This window comes from Salarias fasciatus, chromosome 8 (assembly GCF_902148845.1).
Source record: "Salarias fasciatus chromosome 8, fSalaFa1.1, whole genome shotgun sequence".
Lineage (NCBI taxonomy): Eukaryota > Metazoa > Chordata > Actinopteri > Blenniiformes > Blenniidae > Salarias > Salarias fasciatus.
Window position 1 is genome coordinate 12,462,807 of NC_043752.1, and position 19,341 is coordinate 12,482,147.

General features: G+C 38.9%; 2 protein-coding genes across 2 annotated transcripts in view; both read right to left on the reverse strand.

Annotated features, from left to right (window-relative positions):
• Positions 1 to 2,348, reverse strand: part of LOC115393236 (zinc finger protein 385B-like) — a 75,047-nt gene extending 72,699 nt beyond the window's left edge. Inside the window, exon 1 of the mRNA XM_030098117.1 lies at positions 2,269 to 2,348. Within this exon, the coding sequence (XP_029953977.1) occupies positions 2,269 to 2,299 (31 nt within the window). The 5' untranslated portion in view covers positions 2,300 to 2,348. The remainder of the gene's footprint in view (positions 1 to 2,268) is intronic.
• A 10,622-nt stretch (positions 2,349 to 12,970) lies between these two features.
• Positions 12,971 to 18,040, reverse strand: LOC115393471 (ras-related protein Rab-5C-like). Its single transcript, XM_030098468.1, has 6 exons — positions 17,911 to 18,040; positions 16,578 to 16,894; positions 15,719 to 15,870; positions 15,323 to 15,445; positions 15,137 to 15,230; positions 12,971 to 14,310 (listed from the first exon to the last, which is right to left on the reverse strand). The coding sequence occupies exons 2-6, from the start codon at positions 16,744 to 16,746 to the stop codon at positions 14,183 to 14,185; spliced, it is 666 nt and encodes a 221-aa protein (XP_029954328.1). The 5' UTR covers positions 16,747 to 16,894; positions 17,911 to 18,040; the 3' UTR covers positions 12,971 to 14,182.
• Between the last annotated feature and the right edge of the window lie 1,301 nt (positions 18,041 to 19,341).

Here is a 19,341-nt window from a genome sequence, read left to right on the forward strand (position 1 = left end):
AGGTAGGCCTCGCTGTCCCAGCTCATTAAACTTGCCTTTAAGAGGACTTCTTTCTCCCCTTCTATAAAGCAGGGGGTGACTTTGCACCATGATCTGTCGCACCTTTTTAACCCTTGACAGAACAGGCTGAAATTAAAAAAATTCAAGGTGTCAATAAAAAGGGTTTTAAAAAATATAGTTATTCAAGCCTTTAAAAGAAGAATTCAACATGATTCTAAATGCAAATCAATATACACACACACACACGGAAATGATGTTAGTCGATCAGTATATTGTGTATTTAACATACGGTATAAATATGCAACTTTATTCATGCTGAAAGTGTGGCCCAGCTGTATGCACGCCTCAAAAAGAAGAAGAAGAAGAAGAAGAAAAAAAAAAAAAAGCCACTCCGGACTCTCCCAGCATCTCACAGGAGGAGTGCTGGTGAAAATTGCAGCATCACACTGGGGAGTGGGCAGTAGGAGGTGCGGGATTTGATGAATCAAGGACCTTTTGTTCACAGTGAAAATGACTGCTTCCATGCAGTTGGAAAGAGCATCTCTTCGGCAGTGCTTTGGCAGGCAAGCAGGCGTCATTTGGAGCCATTTAGATTTGAAGCTGACGTGGGGGGGGGGGGGGGGGGGGGGGGGCGAAAGAGAACAAGGTCATTCAAAGAGGATGCAGAACATAATGATGTGGCCAGCGCCCGGTGTTTAAGTGTGTCTACTCTGCTTGGATTGAGCAGCCGTGGAGTATGCCATGGCAACACTCACTATAATGACAGGGTGAGATGCACACGTCCATAAGAAGATATACGGCCTGGACCGAGCCAGAACGGACACACACAGGGGTTTGAACACACTGAACGATCCGGTGTGGGGTCAGACTGCACATGTTTAGATGAAACTTTGTTGAATAAACAACAAAATGTATTAGTAATTCCTTTAAAAAAGCAATTGCTCTGTTATTTGTTTTTGTTTGACAAAAATATGGATATTTTGAATGTGTGGGAAATTGCAATGGCCTTTTTCTGCCATTTTCTCTCTTTTTCCCCCCCACAGTAAATAACCAATGCCCTGATTGAGAAAATTACCACCAATCAGGCTGTGATTTCAGTCTCGTCTTTTACGGGGACAACAAAACACTTTTATTTGACAAATGCTGCCATCCAAAAATAATTTACACACTATATGTTCATAGGGAGGGATTTCACAATGATAAGCACGCTGAACCACCTGAAATATCTGACAAACGTCCACTGCTTTCACAGAAAAAGTCACAATAAGCACAAGAAAAATCCAAGGTGACCCAGCATCAGGAGAAAAGGAAGGCATGTTGAAAGCAGGTAATCAATCAGATAAAAGAGACAAAGAGAAACAAAACTGCAGTGATGCTAATCAACATCTATTTTGCTGCTTCTTACAATGGAGATTTAGGCAGTTAAAAGGCTCAAATCTGTGCATGTTACACACACAGTTCACTCAGGCCTCACCCACACAGTGTAATCACCTCAGGCCTGAACAACAGCAAAGTTTAAACAGTTACATTCTCATTTATCACTTTGTCCCACAACAAAAGAAACAAACACCATCAGTCTCCTTAAATAAGAGCAATACATCCAGCGTTGGTGTCCCCTACTTTACAGCATAAACTTAAACATTTAAATAAAACAGTTTGCTCATGACTGGAGATGAGAAAAGGAAGAAAATCCTGATATTTGAAAAACAAGAAAAATAAATTCAATTTTATCATCTAACAATGAGCCACACCACTCTGATAGCTCAGATATTTCACGAGTTTTATATTTGTTTATTTTTAATATTTTTACTAATACTCTATGGAGAATGTAACACAGGGAAAACTGGAGAAAATAGCACGAACACGGTAAAATATTTAGAGCTGCAGTTATACTGACTTGAAGGGAAAATACTTGCAGACTGGCACGAAGAAGTTCAGCAAATAAAAAAATAAATGAATAAAGGTTACGTTATTTTCCTCGTTATTTACTCCAGAAAAATGACTGTAGGAGAGTTTTCCGCATATTCGTGAAGTAAAACACACAAAGTGTGGAATAAAAAGTGACTTCTCAGGAGTGCCCAAACAAAGAATTGTATTGTATTTTAATTTCACCGATAAAAACTGGGTTTCAGAGAAAAAAAAACTAGATAAATGTGTTGGAGAAACATTTAGTCGAGCTGTCCACATGTCTAGAAAACGACGTTCAAGCGCAAACCACTTGACAATGTCCAACAACGTGAGCAAAGATGTATGGAAACGTCCTCCTACCTTGCGCGGCTCCTCTGTCGCTGCTGTCCATTTCCAGCTGTCACAGATTACAGCGCGAGCTCAGCTGCGGGCGCTCCGCTCCCGCGAGCCAGGCAAGAAAAGATAAACCACGCGCGTAATGCGCGCGCGCTGTGGCAGCGCCGCCTGCACGAGAGAGATAGCAAATCACTGCACGAGGGGGGGCGAGAGAGAGAGAGAGAGAGATAGAGAGAGAGAGAGAGAGAGAGAGAGAGAGAGAGAGAGAGAGAGAGAGAGAGAGAGAGAGAGAGAGAGAGAGAGAGAGAGACTGGAAATTAAACAAATCTGTGTAAAAACAAAGCAGCGTGAACGGAATAGTCTGATATGACTATTTTCACAACAAAAACATTAAAATGAAAATAAAGTCACCAGGTTTAAAAAAAAAATCAAGGTGCCAATGTAGATGTATAACTTCATGTTGCAATGTTGCATTTTTTTTCTGATTTTTTTTTTTTTTTTTTTTTAAGATATTCCACAATTTTTTTTTCTGAACGTGATTTGTAAAGCAGCATGGGGTTATGTCTCATCTGATGAGCAGGGGCGTTTCCAGACATATGTGGCCCTCAAGCAAGCAGCACCTTGGGATCCCTCAGACTGAATAATAGCTATTTATAATGATGATCATGCAATTAAATAAAATGTTTGCAGTGTTTCTATAGATGAAATAAGTGACATGATTCCAGTATGAAAACCAGCATGGAGGTGCAGTTAGCAATGCCCCCTCATACTGAGAATGCTGTGGGCTTTCTCGTTGCTCCCACAGTCCAAAGGCAGGCATATAACCTTAACTGATGACTTTAAATTTCCTGTAGGCATGAGCGTGTCTGTCTATCTCTGTGTCTGCCTTGAGATAGACCGGCGAGCCTTCTTGGCTTTACCCCATCCTCAACCTTAGTTTGCAGGGATCAGCTTCAGTGACCTTGAACTAAAAAGAAATGGTATAGAAAATAGATGGATGGACAAAAAAAAAAAAACACTCCATGAATGATGAGGGAAATACATATTAGCCTCATCTTACAGGTCACTGTTGTGTGTGCTGGTTAACCACGTTGTTCATGAATGTGGATAGTTCAGATGCAGTGCGGGTTTTTGGATGTACTGATTGAATTTTGATGTATCCTGTTAGTGCAAGGTGGTTGAAGAAAGAAAATGTTGCTCTAAATAGTGCCTTACAATTGCATTCATGCATTTTTTTTCCAACTGAATTTTCCATTCATTGAAAAAAAAAAATTGGACCCACTGGGAAAATTTAAAGTCTTGATTTGTTTTAATGTGTTTTGAATGGTAAATGCAGAGTCATGAAGTTGGAAAATAGCTTTTTAACACTGGACAGTGTTTATCTGTCATATGCCATCCAACAAACCTTCTTCATACTTGAGAAACTTGTCAGTTTACCTTTTTAGGATGATTGATGTCTCCTGGAGCATTAAGAAAAGATTAAACTGTTCAATTATTCAAACCAGTGAAAGTGAAATTTGCAATGCCCCCCCTCCACTTAAAGTCTTTGTAAAACACCCGTTGGCCTTTTTACAGCCTCACAACAATGCTAATGTCCATCCATAAACAGTTCTAATAAAAACTGGCCACCCCGGAACGGCCGCTCGCCGTGTGATGTATTGTTCAAAGGGTCAAAGGAAAACGCCGTGTCCCTCTGACACGTCAAATCCCCTCCACCTTTGGGTGCTGTTTGTGTGCAGTGCTGCCTATCAACAGCTATCGTTCCTCAATCCCCTCCCCTTTAAGACCCCCTCATTAACATTGTTGGGCTGTGTTCAAAAGCGGATGCCTGTGGATGAATCCGGGAGTATGGTGACACTGGCACATGGCTGCATGTGCACCGGTCAACCTGGCCTGTGTGCATTCTGGATCAGTCGGCAGTCGGGCGATGATGGATGCACGGTGGAAACATACTTGGAGTTCGAGCTATGTCCTTCTCACTGAAGTCCTTTTGCACCCTGCTTGACCCCCACAGCACAAGGCAGCCGCCCTAAAAATAAAGGAGCGCATGTGCTTGCATGAACACCCAAGCAGAGACAAGGGTGTAAGATATCAGGGCTCCTGATCCTAATGTCTGCTGAAACAAAAGGAAAAAAAAAAAAAAGAGAGAGCGAGAGAGAGAGAGAGGGTCACATGCAAAGTTCACTCAGGCTGGGCTCCCCCACAAAAGCTGGATCAGTCCTCTGTTGCTCACATTGGATATGTGGGGTATATTTAGTCCTTCGATTTCCATGCAGCTCAAGTCCAATCAGCATACTCTCATAATCAAACTTAATGCCAGAGCTTGGCCCGATCATCATCTTGAGTGCTTCCATTAAACGACATTTTTATTCTACTGCGCCGGGAAATAATGGAGGAAGCCGGCTGCATGCTTCAGTTTTACGTGGTCACCATGGCGATGCATTTCTCCTTTTTTCTTTAAATGCGTGTTCTCCATCTTTCAACTTCAAAGTGTGATTGAGATGGCACTTGAAGGATGCAAGGGTTTGGGTTTCTTTAAAAAAAAAAGAAGACCATGTGAGAAAGCAACGGGGGGGAAAAAAAAATGGCGCTATTGTGGAAGCTGGAGGCAGATAATGCTATGGTTCACAGATCGGTAACCCTCTGCAGGAGAAAATGTTTGAGCGTGACTACAATACCCACTTTCTGACTCAATAAGACGCTCAGTAGGTGTACTTATTAGCCCAACGCAGAGGTGGCAGCAGGGAGCATTATGATCATTTATAAAAGCGCTCGTAGTGGATTTCACGTCCTTATCACATCACAAACTGAGAGAAACACTTATCCATCCATCCATCCATTCATTCATTCATCCATCATCTTTCTAAACCATGGTTACATTGTGGTGAAGGCAGTTAAATGGTATCGTTATGATCTTAATGAATTGGCCTCAGTCCATATTAAGTATTTAAATGATTTCTGAGCATCCGTTCAACACAAACGGCTTCAGTTCAGTTTGACTTTGAGCAAAATAATCCGTACACAAATAATATGAGTGAGGAGTTAGTGATCACCACAATGAGTGTCAAACAGGCACGAATGGAGAACGACAGTCGCTTAGAAAAGTGAAAATCAGCTCACGATGGATTCTGGGTAAAATCTGCTCTTCAAATCCTTGTCCGCGTTGTCCTCGAGGGTCCATGTCACTGAAGACCACTTGAGTTTTTTTCTGTAATGGTCCAATGCTCAGGAAGGCGATGACTCACCGAAGAGGAAGTGCCACAAGGAAGACAAGGAGGGCTTGAAAGTCACTGCGGGACTTATTCAGATATGCTGTTTGTTGAATGCTTTAGGTTTGTTTCATCTACTCTTTAATCCAACAAGTTTGCATTGATTCACATGATATTTGTGATGCAGCAACATGTTTTCCTGTTATGTGAACGGTATAAAGATTGGATCAAATATGTATTTCTTTTTCTCGAATCGTTTATTTTCTATACCACAGATCCCAGATGACCACAGCAGACGAGGACCTGCAGTGCTCAGGGTTGAATAATAATTAGTTTATGTTGAGGGAAAGACGCTCTTAATGAGGAGAGCAACTGGGAAGTGGGGATTTTCACAGACGCAAGATGTAAATGTGACATCAAATAACTCTACATGAGAAATATTATTTCCTGAAGATGCGTTCTGAGATAAACAAACCTGGGACGTATCAGCCTTGCATGTGCAGAGCTGAAAAGGTACTTCATCAGGCAAATTTAGAGTTCTATCATCTCATAGTGGGAAAGTTGCTGGTTTGAGTCTGGATTTGGCCTTTTGCTTGGGGTTTTCTTCAGATAGTCTGGTTTCTTTGGACAGTCCAAAACATGAATGGGTGACTCTCCCCACCCTTTACTTTAGCCAAGTACTGAAGAATATATTTTGCTGCATGTTTTCCAAAGTGCTATGTGGAGTTATAGAAATATTCATGAACCTAGAAATCAAAAATCAATCCTGAACATTTACAGGAATTCTTCAACGTGTCGAGAAAGCCTCTGTTGAGCTGGTATTCAATGTAACATTATCAGTCTTTCACCCACAGAGCTCATGAAATAACCTTCTATCTATGAAGCAAACAAAAACATCTTCTATTTCACAGAGCGATGTGTGAGCTGTGTTTTGGCTTGGAGTCATCAAACACTCTAATATATTTATGCCTCCATCCAAGGACGGCCACTTGCAGCCTCAAGTGTTGTAGATTTGGGTTCTTGGTCCGAACAACAAGATCTCTTCAACAAAATATCTCACGGTCACACAGGATGTGGCAGCCATATTCTTGTAAATACTTTTTTTGGGATTTATGTTTGATTATTTGTAGTAAATTTCTGAAGTACTGGTAATCGATTACTCCACTTTGAAATGTATCATACTGAAATTAGGACAGTTTAAAAAAAAACCCCCACAATTCATTCAACAACCTTTACTTGGCCTCCCTTGATTGCGTCTTCACTAACATCCCATCTGCTCGCCACACAGTCAGATGTTTAATTTTAGATAAGAAGCAATAATTGTACCATATCACACACGCCTTCGCTATCAGCAAAAATCTCAAACCGCACCACGGAATGTAATCCAGGTACCGTCTCCCCGTGCCCTTGGTATTTAATGACATTTTGTCAAGGGAGATACAACGAATCCCTCAGTGAGTGTTTGGAAATGTCGGCGTCTGCTGTCATTCTGAACCGGCCGACGCCTTAAAATCAGGTTATTAGTTTCCAAAGAAACAACAAAACACTTTTACAGGTATACGAGTAAATCTGTGAATTGTTGTTCTCATGACAGCAGCACCTTTTAGGTAAATTCACCAGTTTCATTTGCTTCAGTAATGTAAGAGAGACAGAGGGGGGCGGGGGGAACAATCCAGAACCAAATGTGAATGCATTTATTTTCAGGGCACATTTCCTTTATTCTGCAAATTCTCTCCTCTAAACACAGTCAATTTCAGTCCAGCTCTCACACCATTATGATTCACAGAGGCCAAGCATGAAATGAGTTTCTTTTTTGACAGAACACATCTTGACTGACAGCTCAACAAATGAGAAATCATTTACTGTGAACGCAGCGCTTGCCTGCTTTTGGCAGGAATGTTGCCTATCTCTGAGGCGAGCGACTGAGTATGTGTGTGTGCGTGCGCGCGCGCGAGTGCACGCGTGTGTATCCATTCACTGGTTTATCTGTTTTAATGGACAAGGAGACACTATTTTTAACTTATGCATGTCTTCCAAAATGAAACCGGTAAAATGAAGAGTATGATGAGTATAGACTATTGGAAAAATCAGTTCGGTGAATTCCTGAGATTCTGCTGCAAGTGACAAAATCTATCTTGACGTGTACTTTTAATATAGATCTCCTAAGCCTTTAAAAAATACACATATTTAACAGTTTACATTGTGAAACAGTAATAAACCGTTAAGTAGATATTTAGGTGCAACTGTGATCCATTCGAAGAATTTTAAAACCAAAAACATTGAAATACGAGTATGTTTGGTTTTGGTCAGTTTTACACCAATTTGAGGCCTGTAAGGGTCGATCTTTAAACTGACGTTAGTCTTTCCCACTTCAGTGAATGGTTTGTAAAGAATTAAGAGTGAAGATACAACTTGATTGAGGTTCAGGAACCAGTTGTGTTTGGAGTGTTTGAGTGTTTTTAGAAGCAGATGTCGTGTCAGGGCTGAACACAGCACAAGCACAGACAATCCAGGATTAAAATCTTGGTGTATAACTTGTGGTTTTTAAACAGTTTTAATATCTTTTGGATGTTTGCATTTAGGACTAGTTACAGAAAACTTTCTCTTCAGTCAACATTTCCTCAGGATTTAAAATATGGATGACTCATCTCACTGATTTAAGCATCTATATGTTGCATTTAGCTGCTTGCGTCTGCTTGATTGTGTGTGAAGAGATTAAACCATGTAGATGACCTGAGGGGAAAATCTGCTTTGTGAAATACTCAAAGCTGGCGTCTCTCACAGTCGACTACCGCTTTTAGTGCAGCTGTTCACATCGTCCCAGTGTGAACTAATTACTGTCCTGAAGTGGCAAAGAAACAATAAAAAAAGATATTACTTTCAGCTTGTTGTCTTACAGAGGTAAACACAGTGGTCTCTGAGGTCAGTGCTCATGGTTTCATATCAGTTCTCTGGTGCCTGCGACTGCCAGCAGATGATAATCGTGACAGGGATGAAATTCAGGGCGATTTCAGATGCTCACACTCATCATCAATCACATCTCGGTTGCACATGAATAAAGAAAACAAACAGGACTCGAACCATTTATCTAATTGCAGCCAAGCTGCATGAGCACAGGTCAGTGATTTCATTTAATGGATAGTTAGGAAGATACATAGCTGTTCAGCACTGATGACAAAATGAGTAATGACATTCATGTGCCAATTAGTCACATCTTTTTTTTTAAATTGCAGAAATTTGCTATTAAAAATAACAATGAGAAAATTTTTAGATTTTCTTTCTTAATGGGTTGTTTCATTTTTGATCAGTGCTTAAAAAAACACATCAAAAAACCTGATGATGGACTTCCATCATCACTCCACACAGATACCATTTATATGAGCAGAACAGCCGAGAACATGCAAACTCCAGGGTAAGGACTCTGATAACACTCACATAATACTGAAGGGAAACATGCAAGACAAACACGGGAAGTACTTCAACCAGATCACTGCACCACCATGCAGCCCGTTGTGTGTCCAGCTGCAGCCACTTCTCCAAATACAACAATGAAATGATCCATTTTATTGTAATACAGTTAATTCAGTATTTTGTTTTCCGCAGTTTGTTGGACGGTTTATTGATATTTAAGATATTATTGATATACCTGATTAAATCAATTTTCAAATTCATGCCATTTTGCAAAATGTTACAAAACACTCGACTAAAAAAATATATTTCATTTACACTGCTGTTTGGAATGCCTGTGAGGGGAAATGTTTGAGGCGATCCAAAGAAAAGGCAGTCACATATCAGCTTTTTATTCAGGTTAAACGTTTAATATCTGAAACTGCAAAAAAAAAAAGAAAAAAAAAAGAAATTGCTAATAATGAATTAAAAACATAGACTTGAATTCATCTGCCCTTTGTAAGTCAAAAAAACTGTAACTTTCGTTCTCATCTTCGCATTTGAGTTGTGGGTTTTGCTGTTATGTTGTGACTACAGACAGTGGTTGAAACCAATTAACTGTTCTTCAAAGATTCCAAATTATTTTGCTGAAAAGAAAAAAGCAGATTATTATGAAAAAAAAAAACCCTGATGGATTAACACAAGTCATCTTCAAACAAGCTGTGGCTCAAATGCAGCTGAAGTCAGGTGTGGTGCTGCCATCTAGTGTATAAATGTGGTTACTGAGGATATCAACAGTTATTTTAGGTATCTTCATATACATTTTGAACATTTTCTCGGTATAGACTTGTGATGTATTGATATGCTGTTAAATTTGACAACTAGATGCATGATCCAGCCTTATCCCATTCAACCAATCACAGTTGACCAAAATATACTAAACTGTATAGAAGGATCTGTACTTCGACATGAAGACGTGAGTACTTTTGGCAACTCTGTCAATATGTGGGACATGTCAAACTCATTTCAGGTCAGAGGTCATGCTCTGCCCAGTTTGGTCTCAATTTGTCCAAAGTAGCAAAAAACATGTTTTTTTGTCCAGTGCAATCTAAAATCTTCTTTGCTGCAGTGATTATCTGCAGACTTATGTTGGGAAATAGGACGTTGCTTCTCAAGCTGCATGTTTTCACATTCTCTTCCTAACCTCGGAGCATGAAGTCTTCTGATTGTCTGTTGATTTTGTTCATTATAAGTGCAATTTTTTTTTTGTTCTGCTTCATCTCGATCTCACAGTAGAATAAACACCTAAACAGTTCTGGCAATAAAATGCATTTAGCAAAAAATGGGTTAAGATACATGACAGCATGTTGCTGCAGTCAGCTGCATAGTGATGTATTTCAGTACAGTTTCTATATAAACACCAGAAACAGCAGTTTGAGCTGTTCAAGAAAAGATTCATCAATGTCTCAAATGTACTTTTACAACACATTAACATCAGGCTGCAGGTCAGCAGGTTAACTCACTTTGACGGACGACCAACAACACCACAACAGCAATAATCACAGTCTTCATCTTTTCACAGTTTCTCGTCTCTTTGCACCAACCTGTGCATGAAAACACAAGCAGTTGAAAAATACTGAAATGTCCTTTCAGAAAGTAGTTTCTCTGTAATCCACACACTCAGAAACATCAAGTCTCACCTGGAAAATGGTCCTGCTGCTGTGTGATGCCTCAGCTGTGTGCCGCTCAGATCCCCGGCTCCCTTTTAATTTGGATTTTGTTGCACAATTTTTGTAATTCCAGTACATCATTAACTCTGCTATGGCATCAGGTCTGTGTTCAGTGACAAAAGGCGCTGGGACATGAGCAGTGAATCACTGAAAAACAAAACTGTTGAAATCTGTAAAACTTCTGACTGAAGAAATAAAGTTCTGTTCTGTTCATGTAATTGAAATAAGAGGGATACAGCGTGTAAAATGTAAGTCAACACATTGTTGCAATTTCAATTAATAATTTCCAAAGGATTATTTGATATTTTTTATAAAAGTATTTATGCTCTCTCTATGAAAATTTCTTTTTTCACTAAGATTCATTTTTTAAGAAAAACACTTTGGTACAAGTACCAACTTATTACTAATGGTTCTGAAATGTACTCAGGACAAAATACACAAAAAGATACACAACTACTGCTATTGCATTACTGCTTGTTACTGTGAATACAGCAGCTTCATTATTTGCCCTGACACAAATCATGACTCAACTCTGTTGAAAAAACTTCTTACTCTGTGCTCTGAAGAAAACATCTGCAAAAAGCAATCAGAAAAATCAATATTTAGGTACAGACACCTGAGCAGTACATTTATGACGAACAAATACTTCACTTGTAGAACCTGTTTATGAGCAATAACAACAATTAAAGGTTTCTATTGTGCAATTATCAACAAAACACATCAAAATAAAGAGAAATAGCTAAATAAATGAAACTTTGGAACATTTTCAGAGAGAAATAACTCCATGCACCATATTGAAAATTTTAAACTGTTAATACGATGTTTTTAAAAGATGCACTAAAACATGATCCACACAATGTAAATGTCAACACCAAAAGTATTTAAGGTGATCTGCTTTCAGAAATCGACAAAATCTCAGCTAACAAGTAACCTGCATCTCTCTTCGGTCTGTTCTTTCTCTCCCTCTCCGTTTCTTCTTTTTAAAACAGAGTTTTTCCTTTCCACTTATGCTCGCTCATGTGGAACTGTTGGGTTTTCTCTGTGAAAGTGCCAAGAAATGATTGTGTTGTATGTTTTCACTCTCTAAATAAAGCGGAATTGAACTGAATGGTGGGTTGTGTTATACAGATTACAGTGTCATAATGATTTTAAAGAAAGTGGATAATGTGAAATATTTACATTAAAAGATTAATAATTAAATATGATGCACTTTAATGTGCTTTAAAAAAAGAAAAAGAAAATATTGCTAAACCTATTGCAAAACATTGTTGCCAACTCTTGAGCTGGGAGTCCAAATGATGTCATCATCTAATTTGCATGGCTGCTCATAGATGATGATGTCATTTAAAGCGGATACATTGTTGCCAAGTCTTCAATCAGGAAAGTTCTGAATGACATCATCATCCGATTTGCACAGCAGCTTATTAGCATATCTAGAAAGTATAACTAATTTCTTACTGAGAAACTAGGAAAGTTTAACAGCGCCTCATCAACCAGGTGAGATCATCTTGAAAACTGCAGATCATGAGGTTCATTCACACTCTGTGCGGCTCGTGTCTGTCAAAAGATGAGTCTCAGGACAGAAAATGGAGGAATAAAATACGGGGTCATGGATGACTGTGACACATTAGTGAAGGCTGGACGAACCGCTGTCGCTCAAAATGCCACAGAAATGAAAGTGAGAAGAGTGTCACAGTGAAAATACAGCACAATGTTGAGACTGACTGGAGTATGTGTTGAATTCTGATTAGGCTAAAGATAGATGTGGAGAGATGATCAGGGAAATGACATTAACATTTGTTTAAATATGCAGATGTTTGTCAATCTGCATTCACGATAAGGGATACAACTGAGGTGACATTGATTTTGAGCTCCACTATCTAGTTGTTTCCCTCTTGAATGATGATGATGGTAGATTCAGTGGCTGCTTGTCTTATCACAGGAAGTCATTACAATTTATACATAGACTTGGTTAGTGTAGGATTAAACCTTTGTTCTACAAGCAGGTTTCAATCCCAAGTTCCATCACTCTCAGCAGCAACAATTAATCAAACGCAGCTTTAAGGAGGCTTATTAAAAGTTTCTGAATGTTTGTGACAAATTTAAAGATATTTAATTTCAGCATTTCCTAAATAGTATATTATTGAGAACCAGAAACTTGGATGGTTAACAAAAAAAAAAAATCGAACACAAAATTCCGTGTAAGGCACGACAATTTTTGACTCCCTGTTTTTGTGGAGCAGCTTCACCTACTGCCATTCAGTCTTCAAAGCACATGTTACTCTGACTCCCAACACAGCTGTCAATGAGCATAAAAAAATCAATATAGGAATAAATGTTATTTGAGCATTTATGTGAGAAAAAAAAAAAAAAGGTACAAAGACACAGAAGAGGCCTGCAGGCAGCTGGGTCTCGCATGGTATTTATTACTTTTTTCAGATTTACAAGTTATTTCACACTTCTTTTAAAAAAGGCTAACAACTCTGCGGTTACAATTATCAATACAGATGATTGAGAAGAACTGCACTTGTCGCATGGATCGGGGCCTCTTTCAGATGTTCAGCCTACATGTGGCGAGCTCTCCTTCCCGTTTTGTCTCATTAGGTCGATAATAAGAATAACAAATATCCCCTTCACACCTGACATGAACATGTGATCTGGATCGAGATCATTGGAAAGACACATTTTGGGTTTTTGGGTTTACAAGGCCACATTTAGAACAATTCATCCTTTAGCTGTGATTGGATCTCATTCACAGGAATGCAGTCTGGCCAAAATAAAAAGCAGGATCTTTTTCTTCATAAAGCTTCAACTGAGCTGTGAGTGAGTCTTTTCTCTGAAAAACTGACATATGTCAGTAATTTCAAGGGAGGCACCAAACTAACAGGATTACAACATTTTATTTTAACTCTGTGTAAATGCTATAATCAAATGTTCTGATCCAGAAAACTTATAACATGTTCATGCCAACGAGGTCAAAAGGCTGAGGACTCAATTTCAATGAGACATAAAGCTCAGCCGCTCTTTATTTGCAATTTCAGCATCAATATTAGTCGTTTTTGTTTCTTCCATAAAGATCGATGTAATGGGAGATGACAGGAGTACAAAACGTGTTTGTGTGCATATATAAACATACAGTGTGCTGTGAATACTGTACACACATACATACACAAACAGGACATATACACACACACACATACATACACACACACACACACACGCACGCTCAAACACACAGGGAAGATGGCAAACAACCTCAGCTTCACGCTTCAAAATAGTTCATTTGAAAGTTCTCGATCGATGGAGAGACAGAGGCTGAAGATAAACAGGAAGGTACACGGAAATACGCACACGCACAGGGAAAGACAGAAGTAGTGAGGGACTGTGGAAATTCCCTCTAGCTTATGATTCTTTTAAAAAAGTTCCTGTAATCAAAGAGGATCCAGATAATCTCATCTCTAATCTCAGTTTAAGTGCAGGAGTGGTGAGTGGCTCTGCCCTCTCCTGCCTCTCTGGGGTTGTTTTTGTTGTTGTTGTTGTTGTTTTTAAGCTACGTGCTGTCCTTACAATGATGTTCTCGGCTCGTTCCCTAAGTTCGTGGTGTTGTACTTGCTAGTTGCCGCCGCTGCAGCACTGGCTGCTGCGACCCTGAGGGCTCGCCTCTTGTAGATCCACTCCTGTCCTCGTCCGGCCCCCCTGGCCGGCGCCGCCCTGAGGCTCGTTCTTCGGTAGCTTTTTTGCTACAGAGACAAAAGAACAGACAGTCAACCCCCCCATTGAAGCAGAGTGACAATATTTTGGAACTTCTGCGTTCCCAATGCAACTTTAATTGAAGGATAATACTATCAGATCTACTGTATGCATATTCACATGGTTTACAGAAATTAAGCTTAAATAGTGGAAACGAATGATCAAAATATGATGGAACAGCTCTTTTTAAGGATTACACCTGCTTCACTGTGCAGAGTGAAAATGTGTTGTGGTTTTAACAGCTTGAATCATCTTTGCCAGTTTTGATCAGTTTGGCTTCGATTCCAAACCAAAAAAATGCAGACGTGCTTCAGATGTATTAATCCACAAACATTATTTTTATCCAGGACCACAATGCTTACTTCAAAAGACACAGTGTGTGATATTTTTGATTAAAATTTGATAAAGGCTCATAGAAGACACCGCTGATGTGTTGAGGTAATATCTTAAAGTCAGAAAGATTAGCTGTACATTGTCATGTCTTGTAATGAAAACACTGTGTAACGCTGTGTAAAGTAGCAACTAAAGTGATTGAATACTGCCATCTAATGTACAAAAGTGATATTAAAATTTCACAGCCTGCACCTTTAATTACATACTTTTCTCAAGATCCCTGTTGTCAGTTCTTTCTCTGCTTTTTTTGTGCTTTCTGTCAACTGCTCAAACAATGCTGCTGTGCTCACATCAAATCTGGTCAAGGTTCTCATTTTCACACAATGAAATTTGTGTGTTTTCAATTTGGTGGTTGAAATCAGAAACTCACCACAAGATTTGGTAAAAGCAGCGAAGAGGCAAATATAAATAACAGATACATACCAATAGCCATGAAGATTTCATTGACGTTCATGGCGGTCTTGGCTGAGGTCTCCATGAAGAGCAGACTGTTCTCATCAGCATACGCTTGCGCCTCCTGAAAACATCAATTCGTTCAATTTAACTCAAATTAAGCTTATCTATAGTTCTAACACAAAACAAATTAATGACCGAGTGAGATCTTTATACCTGAAGATCTACAGCTCTCTTGTTTGCAATGTCAGCCTTGTTTCCAGCCAAAGCGATCACGATGTTGGGACTGGCTTGTCTTTGGAGCTCCTTCACCCAGTTTTTTGCACGAGTAAATGTGTCCTGATTAACAGACACATTGCATTGTTTCCTCTCATGATGGCAAATGATTTACACACTGACAGAACAGTTTTACTTGACAAAATGTCCATGATAATCAATAAAAAACCCACATATACGACACGTATACAAATGTAATTTTCCACTACATTGATTTAAAGCAACAGAGAACCTAAACTCTTGCACTGATGAGTAAACATTGCATGCCATCAACACAAATTGATAAAATTCACATGTTTATATCATGACTTGAGGTGACCCCTGCGTAGGACGTACTGTGTTGGTAATGTCGTAGACCACGATGGCCGCCTGAGCACCTCTGTAGTACATCGGGGCCAGGCTGTGGTAGCGCTCCTGACCTGCTGTGTCCCAGATCTCAAACTTCACAGTGGTGTCGTCCAGACAAACCGTCTGAGTGAGGAAGGCAGCTGATCGAGGAAGGACAAAGTACATCAATGAACTGATAGTGAGGCTTTGACTTTACTGGTAATAATGTCGCTGAGAACTAAGTAGGCTTTAAATCACTTCAGACAAGCTTGTGCACAATTTTCTTGTAATTCCCAATACACAAAGGTACATATTTTTGCTCTTTAGAGCAAAGTGAAAACAGAACTTGTCTTGATGTTGGCCTAGAATATCGATTTGAAAAGTAACAAATTTAACATCGATGTTCTGCTTTTCATTTGCGAGGGGTTCATTGCAAGACTTCAATTAGACACTGAACTGTATTATTCATACTCAAAAGTCCAAATTTTATTCTTGACACTTTCAGTGTTTTTAGAATATTGCTCCAGGTGAACCTGAATTAAAGGGAATGTTTAATATTTGAGTGAGAATCAAATCTGCACATCAGATGTTAGTCTAGTCTCAAAACTGTTGATTAAAAACCAAATATTCCCATTTAATTCAAGCAAACTCCTTGTAATACTGCTGATGCAGCTTAAAATTGGATTTTGGTTGATTAAAACATGAAGGTCATGTTAATTTTTATTTGAGAATTCTTATCATTATTATCAACACTAGTCAAAAAAAAAAAAAAGACATGCACTGAACAACATAATCCAATCACTGACATTCTGAAAAAATCTGACTTTTCAAAAGAAACCACTCCTGTTCAAGTGTAGAAGCCCATTACCTCCGATTGTACTCTCCTGGAATTCATGAAACTGGCCTTTGACAAAGCGTAGCACTAAGCTGGACTTGCCCACCGCCGACTCCCCCAGCAGCACCAGCTTAAACTGGCAGATTTTGTTTGCTGCTGCGCCACCGTTAGGCCTGCTCGCTCCTCCACTGCGCCCAGCCATAGTCTGACAGAGACTGTGATAGGTCAGATGGCCTCAAACTACAGGTCGGTGAAGTGTGAAACTGGGAGCACAGAGGCACTGAAGGTGAGCAGGATCACACTTTAGGTGGCAAATAGCAGATGGGACAGGTGGAGTGACACAGCTTAACCTTGAAAAACAAAAACACAAGAAGTCAGTGGACAAAGTTATGAGAATAGGGCTACTGTTATAACAATACTTCAATCTCTGATACAGTACAACTGCTTAAAAGTCCTTTATCATGGGCCAACAATCTCACACGAGCAGATGGGTTTTTCCATTTTGTCCAATCACATACATGCCTTTGCTTGGTGTAATAACAGGAATCTGAACAAACATCAGGTTATGGGAAACGTCCCAGGCTGTAAGTACTTGATATAGGTCATTTCGGTCATGGTTTGAACTGCAATCTAGGCCTGCATATCTGCTTGAACCTCTGATCAAACATCATAAAGATACTAAATATAATACCTGTTCTGCAAATTACTTGCAATAACACTGACATGAAGCATGTTGTTATGCAAACAATGACATTATAATCTTAACCAAAGAATATTTTAGAGCTTTAAATATTTACATGTATTGTCAGAGCAAAATTAAGCGTTCAATATCAAAACACTGATGAAAATTAGAAAAGTTGAAAGCATTGGGATTGCTGCGTCCGATATAGTGCTGAGAATACCTTATAAAATAAGTTTGACGACAGATACAATACCGATATGATATAAATAAGTGGATATGAGCCTCTAGAGAAAACACCTTTAGCCATTTCATTGTTGTGCTTTACAACAGTCAGCATATCAACAGACAGAGCCACAGAACCTGAACACTAATGGAAAACTAGCCGCCAGTGAATCACATCTGGCAGCATAACGGAGGTAACATTTTGTTTTTAGACCTCACAAACCGCACAAGCCATGAATTGTCAATATCACACCCCAATAGAGAAAGTACAGATAAACCAAATACGAGAATAATACACTTAAAACAAAGTGACGACAGAACTGACTAAACCAGAGTTAGCTCCGAGGCTAACGCCCGTCTGGAATAATGCTGGGATGAGTTCGCAATGCTAACATCGGCTGACATCAAATATCACACAAAAGAACAAAAAAAGACCAATAAACCACATGTCAGCGTCCTTACCAGAAACGAAAAACGCCAAACTGGCGCAGCACTCTCACGTAGTGGCGGCGTTTTCTTTCTTTCTCCCCCCCAAAAAAGGTTTCAGGTTCACAAAATTATTCACTTCCGCCTTGTGTAACCAAAATACTTCCTGAATACGTCAGTCAGGTGACACGCCGTCACGTCCAATCAAATGAGATTTGGGGTGACGTCATGCGAATTTATTTATTTATTTATCTATCTTTGTATTTATTAATTATTGAGACTTAATTTTTGTATTTTGAAAAAAGAGCAGCAAAACGTCTTTAAATATCGCAAATCCCGAACACCTAAAAAGAGTTGAGATTTTTACTTTAACCATTTTTTTGCATTTTTTTCATTCACCATCCTCACTTGTTTTGAACCATTCATTAAAACACTATTATTTGCTTATATTTGCCAACAACTAATATATTGTACTTATCTTATTACCCCTATCTTAAGAAAGTTTGTACTTTTTTTATATACATTTCTTAGGTGCTTTGTTTTCATGCATTTCATAATCCTATTCCTTGTTTTAAATTCATATCCTTTATTTCCTTTATTTGCCTTTCCATGTCCTCTTCACAAATGATGTACCAAACCGTCCTTTCAAGAGTCTATATCTTACAGACAAAGGGCCAAAGGTAATTTTTTATGCCTCTCTATTTTACAACAGCTTTGATCTCGAAAAGAGAAATAAATTCCACAGCTTTTCCTTTCTGGGCGCTCCTTCACACACATCGTTGTCCACATGGTGGCGCAGTGAAACCATAAAAGAAAGGAATCAAGTTCATAATAGAGTTGATGACCAAAAATAGTCTGCTTATAATCATAGAATAGAACACAATAGAACATACAGTCTGTATTGTCAACATTGGGTGAAGCATTAAACAAGATTTAGCAGAATTGTGTCTGTTTGAAGGTTTTAATTTGAACTTTGAATTTAAAAAGAGCACATTAAATTTGAGTTTTTACTGTTGCATTTCACTTGATGAGTGTCATTGTTGTAGGTCTTCTCATTCAAATTCATTGTTATAATGATTTACTTACTGGATCACACATGTATCTACTCCAGAACGAAAATACAAGCTCAGTCAAAAATCCCAACAAAAAACAACTTGTCAGAAACTGTCAAGCAGCGAGGGAGTATTGAATAAATATGGATTAAAAAGAAGCGCTATAGCTTTTCACACTAAAAACACCATAAAAGCATAAACTGCACCAGGAATCGATGGAAGTTGGCTTCATGTATTTGGATGTGCATCATGTATTTAATAGTGTGATGGGTAAAAGCTGTCTCAAGACATTTCATTTTTACCATGCTTCATTCATTCATATGTCCTGTGTGTGGTTGGTTCACTGTATTGCTGCACTTAATGTTAAGGATATAACATCCTAAAAAAAAACACAAGAAAAAAAAAGTCTTATTTG